We start from the raw sequence: 7597 nt of genomic DNA, 5'->3' as shown, positions 1-7597 counted from the left end.
TGGCTGTATCAATTTACATTCCCACCAACAGTGCAAGTGGGTTCCCTTTTCTCCACACCCTCTCCAGCATTTGTTGTTTGTAGATTTTCTGATGATGCCCATTCTAACTGGTGTGAGGTGATACCTCATTGTAGTTCTGAAAAATCCACTTACTCTTAAGGTGGGTAGCTCCCCGTGTGTTGCTATGGGGATGGGTTCTATAGTTTAGTCTCTATCAGGCCTCAGCCTGCACCCCTAGGTTTGGGTGGGAATCCATAGCACAACGCACAACTTGGAGACTGGATCTTTAATCCCACATTTGGTGGGACTATCTGCAGTTACCCAGGCCACTGGGCAGCACTCAAAAGTGGCCACTCCACCTGGCACTGTTTTTGGCCTCAGGCTATTTGTTTTTCAATCACTCAGACGACTATGGATTTTTTTTTAAAAAAATAAATACGTTTATTTATTTATTTATTTATTTTTGGCTGCGTTAGATCTTCATTGCTGCACATGGGCTTTCTCTAATTGTGTTGACCGGGGGCTACTCTTCATTGCGGTGCATGGGCTTCTCATTGTGGTGGCTTCTCTTGTTGTGGAGCCTGGGCTCTAGGCACGTGGGCTTCAGTAGTTGTGGCATGCGGGCTCACTAGTTGTGGGTCGCGGGCTCTAGAGTGCAGGCTCAGTAGTCGTGGCGCACAGGCTTAGGTGCTCCGCAGCATGTGGGATCTTCCTGGACCAGGGCTCGAACTCATGTTCCCTGCATTGGCAGGCGGGTTCTTTTTTTTGGTTTAAATTTATTTATTTTAGGCTGTGTTGGGTCTTTGTTGCTGCGTGTGGGCTTAGTTGTGTCAAGCGGGGTCTACTCTTCATTGTGGTGCGTGGGCTTCTCATTGCAGTGGCTTCTCTTGTTGCAGATCATGGGCTCTAGGCACGCAGGCTTCAGTAGTTGTGGCACGTGGGCTCAGTAGTTGCGGCACATGGGCTCAGTAGTTGTGGCACACGGGCTTAGCTGCTCCGCGGCATGTGAGATCTTCCCAGACCAGGGCTCGAACCCATGTCCCCTGCACTGGCAGGCGGATTCTTAACCAGCGTGCCACCAGGTCCCTTTTTTTTTTTTCTAACTGTTCCCTTCTGGGTATAAACAATGCTAAGTATTCAGAAAAAAATTCTGGGACAAGAAGAAGTATTGAGAAGGCATTTTAACTATTAAATAAAACCAGGAGGGAAAAGAGAGTGTGATGACCTGAAAACAAAACCAGATGAAGTATTATCCTATCCAGAGGCTACAGCAGCAGAAATAACCAATGTAGATGATTATCCCAGTGAAATGGCAGGTTAACACGAGGAACATTCTCTGATCTCCTGCAAGGAGAGGAGAAACTCTTTTTTTTGTTTTGTTTTGCGGTACGCGGGCCTCTCACTGTTGTGGCCTCTCCCGTTGCGGAGCACAGGCTCCGGATGCGCAGGCTCAGCGGCCACGGCTCACGGGCCCAGCCGCTCCGCGGCATGTGGGATCTTGCCGGACCGGGGCACGAACCCGTGTCCCCTGCATCGGCGGCCGGATTCTCAACCACTGCGCCTCCAGGGAAGCCCAGGAGAAACTGTTAAATGAGAAAGTTCCAGCTGGAAAGAACTGGGGATGATTATTCAAATGAGCTACAGTCACAAAAACTAGCAAATAAAACACTAACCCCTCAAACAAGAGAAGGGCTGTTTTAATTAAAAATAATCAGTGTAACAAAATTCATTCTTTAAACAGCAATAAAATAGACAAACAGGCAAAGAGAATCAATGACAAGACAAAGACATCAATAAAATGAGATATGAGATAAGGCCATAACAATACATGTGACATTTTTTAATAGAAAGTTTTATGTACGACTATACAATACATTTTCAAAACTTAATGAAATGGGTAATTCCCCATCCCTCTCAAAAACTGTACCGCTGAAGTAAGAACAGGGAGCCCAGCGCTGACTGGGTCAATCGCAGCATAAATTCGCTATTGATGGCAAAGTGTATATAATGTGTGAGTTCCGGTTTTGGGCTTTATTGCGAGGCAAGGTGATCTTAGTAGCGAGTTCACATTTGCCATAGGGAGGGAGATGGAGGGGGCGCTGTGATACAGGGATACTTGTTAATTCAATACATTGATATTTCAGTCTTAATAAGGCAGATGATAAAGTTTTAAATTTAAATTTTTAAATTCCACCTGTCCATGTGCAGGGACTGGTAGAAAGGGACATTGCTTGCAAGTTTCATAAATGAGGGACAGGACAGATGGGAGAAGATAACAAAGTCAAAAGTCAAAGTCAAGGTCATTTTAGAAAGTCAATTCTGAGATCTGCAGCATAAAATGGAAGTTGGAGGATTAGAGGTTAAGACTTTCTGAAGATGCTCACACTGGTGCTTCTTAGGAAAGCAAGCATAGCATGGGAAATCTCTGCAGAGTGCTGGTGGTAATTAAGGTAAACACAGAGGAGAGGCAGCTGAGCCAAGACCCCTGGCTTTGGAAGGCTGAAGACTGGGTGGGTGTGGAGTGTAAAGTATGGGCTGTGTAGTATACAGGGTACAGCACAGAAAAGAGAGGAAGCGAAAGAGAAAACTTTCATGTTTGCATTTCTAAGGAACAGATATTCAATATTTTTACAAATCGTATACAGGTGCTGGTAGGAAAATTGTCAGTATTTGTAATGTGTGAATAGCTTGAAACAAACCATGTGAGGATACCCGAGAGCATAAAGGAGGAGGAACAGGCTGGGAACAGAAACCACGCCAGGGAAACTAGGCTTCAAAGCTGAAGGATAACTACAGAATGTTAGGCGGACTTACTGTTGATCTTGGAAATCTTCCAGACTTTATCAGGAACAGTTGGTTTATGGATTTCGAATTTGAAAGGATCTGTATTTGGGTGAAGATCCTTATCTGAAGCTCCCAAAATGACTACGCTGAGGTTTTTGGCGTCATCACAGACCTCCGCTACCGTGGGGTAAATGAAGGGCGCGTTGTCATTCACGTCTTCCAGAGTTACCAGCAAAGTCCCAGTGCCAGTAGCGGGAGGGCTGCCTACAGAGAAAGGGGGGAGATGTTAGCACACAACCGGTACAATGCAGGAGTCGTTGTCCACAGTACCTTTTCCCAATGTGCCAGATGCCTTTACTGCTGTCACCAGATTTCAAACAGGACGAACAGGGATACCTTCCATCTTTGTATAAAGTTTAGTGGTTTAAAAAGCTTTTTAGTATGATCTCTAGGTCCATCCACGTTGCTGCGAATGGCATTATTTCACTCTTTTTTTACGGCTGAATAATAGTCCATTGCATCTATATACCACATCTTCTTTATCCATTCATCTGTGGGTTTTTTTGGATTTTTTTTTTTTATTTAAAATTCTAACTCTAAGCCTATTGAGTAAAAATAATTGAGTGGCATGGATTTCTCTTTCTAACAGGAGGATGCACTGATGCATGCAGCACAAAAGAGCACGACTGAAAGGTTCAAGATCAAATGGTTTTGGTGGGGGGCGGGCAGTAGGGGAGAGGGGCACAGATAGGAAGAAAGCTGTTTGAGACATATACCCTTAGCGAGAGAGAAAAGAGATTTGATCTTGTTTTTTGTTGAATGCCTATATGTGATTTCATGACCTTTTTGTCCCAGTTATTAATTTCTAGAGGCCTCTACCCAAAGTGGGAGACAGGATTTTCCTTACATTGTCATTTTAACTGGAGTCTGACAGTAATTCATTAGGTTTTGAATAATTATGGGTTACTGAAGCAAAGTGGAAAGTATCCTGCATGTATATATTCCCTTCTAAGTGAAACTTAATATTATTTGGATATAATATTAAAAAGTAAAAACTGATGTTTTCCCCCTTATATCCATTCATCTGTTGATGGACACTTAGGTTGCTTCCATGTCTTGGCTATTGTAAATAGTGCTGCTATGCACACAGGGGTGCATGTATTTTTTTGAAATATAGTTTTCTCCAGATATATGCCCAGGAGTGGGATTGCACTTAGATTATCATACTAAGTGAGGTAAGCCAGAGAAAGAAAGACAAATATCATATGATATCACTTATATGTGGAATCTAAAAGAAAAGCCTTTTATCATATGTAAGACTTTTGACTGACATTCTTCAGACTTCACCTTTAGAATGCTAAGCTTTAAACATACATGTCATACCAGCACGTTGAAGGTCACTCAAAGAATGGAGATGAGAAATAGAACTTATCCTCGCTTACCGAATTAAACGTTTGATCTAAACAGCCAAGTATTTGCATGTTGGCAGTGTAGACAGGATGGAGATTCCATGAGAGATGACCATATTCCATATGCAATATTTCTCTTCACTGACAGGGAGGCTGACTACAAGAGGAAGACCTAATCCAGCGTTTTCTCTTGTGGGCGATAAAGGGTCTGGGATGGCTTGTGGTGCCCCTGGGAGCTGGCATGGCTGGCCCGGAGCACAGGACAGATTTAGAAAGGCCAGTTATTGTGGTTACCAAAGGTGAAAGGGTGAGGAGGGATAAATTAGGAGTATGGGGTTAATAGATACACACTACTATATATAAAATAGACAACCAACAAGGACCTACTGTATAGCACAGGGAACTATTCTCAATATCTTGTAAGAACCTATAATGGAAAGGAATCTAAAAAGGAACATATATATGTATATACATATATGTACATATATATATATCTCAATGTCTTGTACTATACTCAATATCTTGTAATGTAATCGATATACTCAGTATCTTGTAATAACCTACAATGGAAAAGAATCTAAAGAAGAATATATCGGGACTTCCTGGGTGGTGCAGTGGTTAAGAATCCGCCTGCCAATGCAGGGGACACAGGTTTGAGCCCTGGCCCAGGAAGATCCCACATGCCACGGAGCAGCTAAGCCCGTGCACCACAACTACTGAGCCTGTGTTCTACAGCCCGCGAGCCACAACTACCGAACCCGCGTGCCACAACTACTGAAGCCCGCACGCCTAGAGCCCGTGCTCTGCAACAAGAGAAGCCACTGCAATGAGAGGCCCGTGCATTGCAACGAAGAGTAGCCCACGCCCGCTGCAACCAGAGAAAGCCTGCTCAGCAACGAAGACCCAAGGCAGCCAAAAATAAATAAATAAATAAAAGAATATATCGATATCTCTGTGTATATATATATATAACTGAATCACTTTGTTGTACACCTGAAATTAACACAGTGTTGTAAATCAACTATATTACAATAAAGACAAAAAAATCTTCAAGAAAGATAAACTTAATGTTCTAAACAAAAAAATTTTTTTAAATAAAAATGCAATAATTCTCTGCAAAAAAAAAAAAAAAAGAAAGGTTCGTTATGAGAAATGAAGTCACTAACTGGCTACTGGGGCAGTTGAAGCAACCATAATATAATCTTTGGGCCTTATTTTTAAAGCCTTTTTTTTTTTCAATATTTCAGCTATTTCTTTTTTTTTTTTTTTTTTTTTGTGGTATGCGGGGCTCCCCTGCATCGGCAGGCGGACGCGCAACCGCCGCGCCACCAGGGAAGCCCCTCAGCTATTTCTTGAAATGTTTTTCATTTTAAGGAACGTTATTTCAAGACGTCCTTATAATCACCTATGCAATGTCTTTCACTTAAAGAACAGGGTGTTTGGGCTTCCCTGGTGGTGCAGTGGTTGAGAGTCCGCTTGCCGATGCAGGGGACACGGGTTTGTGACCCGGTCTGGGAAGATCCCACATGCCGCGGAGTGGCTGGGCCCGTGAGCCATGGCCGCTGAGCCTGTGCTCCGCAACGGGAGAGGCCACAACAGTGAGAGGCCCGCATACCGCACACACACACACACAAGAACAGGGTGTTTAATATTAATAAGACTCAGTGTGGCTTTATTTAACTTCCTCTACACTCATTTTTACTCATCTATGCATTAGAGGTTTGCTCTTGGGACAAACCATTCATTAATAGCTTCTAATTTTCTGTGAGAAAAGTTAGAGCCAAATTTGCAAGCCACAAATAGTAAGCATACAGATTTGCCTTGTTCCAAAAAGGGTTTGATGCACCTCTGGAATTAACAGTACTCTTAATTTTTTATGCTAGGACTAAGCTAATGTCTAGCTCCCTTTTTTCCACCCATCCCCATTTGCACTTAACCAGATTTCCAAGCTTAATTTTATTTTATCTGGTACTATGTTTATTTTTTGAAATGCACATTAAGTTTAAAGTCAATTTATGAACCACATGGGGGTTTGGAAGGGGAGTGAATGTCTGAGCTCAGAGTACAGGTGTCAAGGGCAAGGCAAGGCAGGGTCTGACAGAGTCTGTTGATAAAGAAACAATGAGCCCTTTGCAGATCCGGGCAATTTATTACTTTATACATAGACACTAGAAGGACGAGTAGGCAAAGGTGGCTCTTGTGCAGGTGATGCCAAAAGGAAGGGCACGTGACCACAACACGAATGAAGGGAAGCCCTGTTGCTGGGGAGCCAATTTCAAGCTGCTTTTCAGCAGTTTTATAGATGCAGCTGCAGCTGAAGAGGGTGGGCAGGAAGCCTGGTCCCTTGTCAGACCCGGGAAGGTGATGAGAAACGGTTTGTGACAGCCTCCCAGGGGACACTGGGAGGTGAGTGGGGAATGGACTGTTGCAGCTCCCAAGAGTTTTGCCAACACTGTCATCAGCTGCCACCAGGGGGCTGTCCCTACTGCAGGGCATACAGAGGGGTGGCCAGGGGATGCGGCTGGAGACAGATGTCTGGTCGGGCAAGGGGGCCTTGACTGTCACAACTAGTTGCTTGTACTGATGTTCCAGACTCACGAAGCCACCGGAGTTATTCAGAAAGGCAGTGGAACAACCTGATCTGACTTATCTGTAGAAACACACAATGGTATTGACAGATGTTGGGCACCGGAGGCAGGGAGACCAGCAATAGATTGAGTCATGATGGGCAGTTTGAACAGCAAATACATGTCTCATCTTGTTGATGAGGCTGCCAGAAGAAAAGCAGAAGGTAGTGGGGAGTAGAAAGACAACGAACTCAGCTTTGACTGTGCTAAGAGCCCGTCAAATTCAGTGCACCCACACGGAAGCACTCAGAGCTTGGGAGATATGCCAGGGCTGACTTAGCGATTAGGGAGTTGTCAATGTAGATGCTTTCGAAACCTTTCTAGCAAATTAGGTTACCCAAGGTGAAAGTGCAGAATGACAAAGGGGTGGGCACCTTAGGAAACCCCAAAGAGCAGAATAAAAGTTTAAAAAGCAGGTGATAGTTTCTGAGAGACATAGGGAGATGAACTGGAGGAGGCAATGATCAAGAATTCAATGTGTTATGACGCACAAAAGGATAAGGAGTAAAGAGAAGCAATGGGATTTTGCAAGGATGATATTGCTGGAGACTTGTTTGTTTGTTTGTTTAACATCTTTATTGGAGTATAATTGCTTTAGAATGGTGTGTTAGTTTCTGCTGTATAACAAAGTGAATCAGCTATACGTATACATATATCCCCATATCCCCTCCCTCTTGTGTCTCCCTCCCACCCTCCCTGTTCCACCCCTCTAGGTGGTCACAAAGCACCGAGCTGATCTCCCTGTGATATGCAGCTGCTTCCCACTAGCTACCTATT

At 43.8% G+C, this 7597-nt stretch overlaps 1 protein-coding gene across 1 annotated transcript in view; it reads right to left on the bottom strand.

Moving 5' to 3' along the window:
- CDH13 (cadherin 13) overlaps positions 1–7597 on the bottom strand; it is a 1052304-nt gene that overhangs the window by 9444 nt on the left and 1035263 nt on the right. The window contains exon 12 of the mRNA XM_024125020.3: positions 2815–3048. Within this exon, the coding sequence (XP_023980788.1) occupies positions 2815–3048 (234 nt within the window). The remainder of the gene's footprint in view (positions 1–2814; positions 3049–7597) is intronic.

This window comes from Physeter macrocephalus, chromosome 17, assembly GCF_002837175.3.
Source record: "Physeter macrocephalus isolate SW-GA chromosome 17, ASM283717v5, whole genome shotgun sequence".
Classification (NCBI taxonomy): Eukaryota; Metazoa; Chordata; class Mammalia; order Artiodactyla; family Physeteridae; genus Physeter; species Physeter macrocephalus.
The sequence above is the reverse complement of the archived record's forward strand: the minus strand, read 5'-3'. Positions and strand labels throughout refer to the sequence as shown.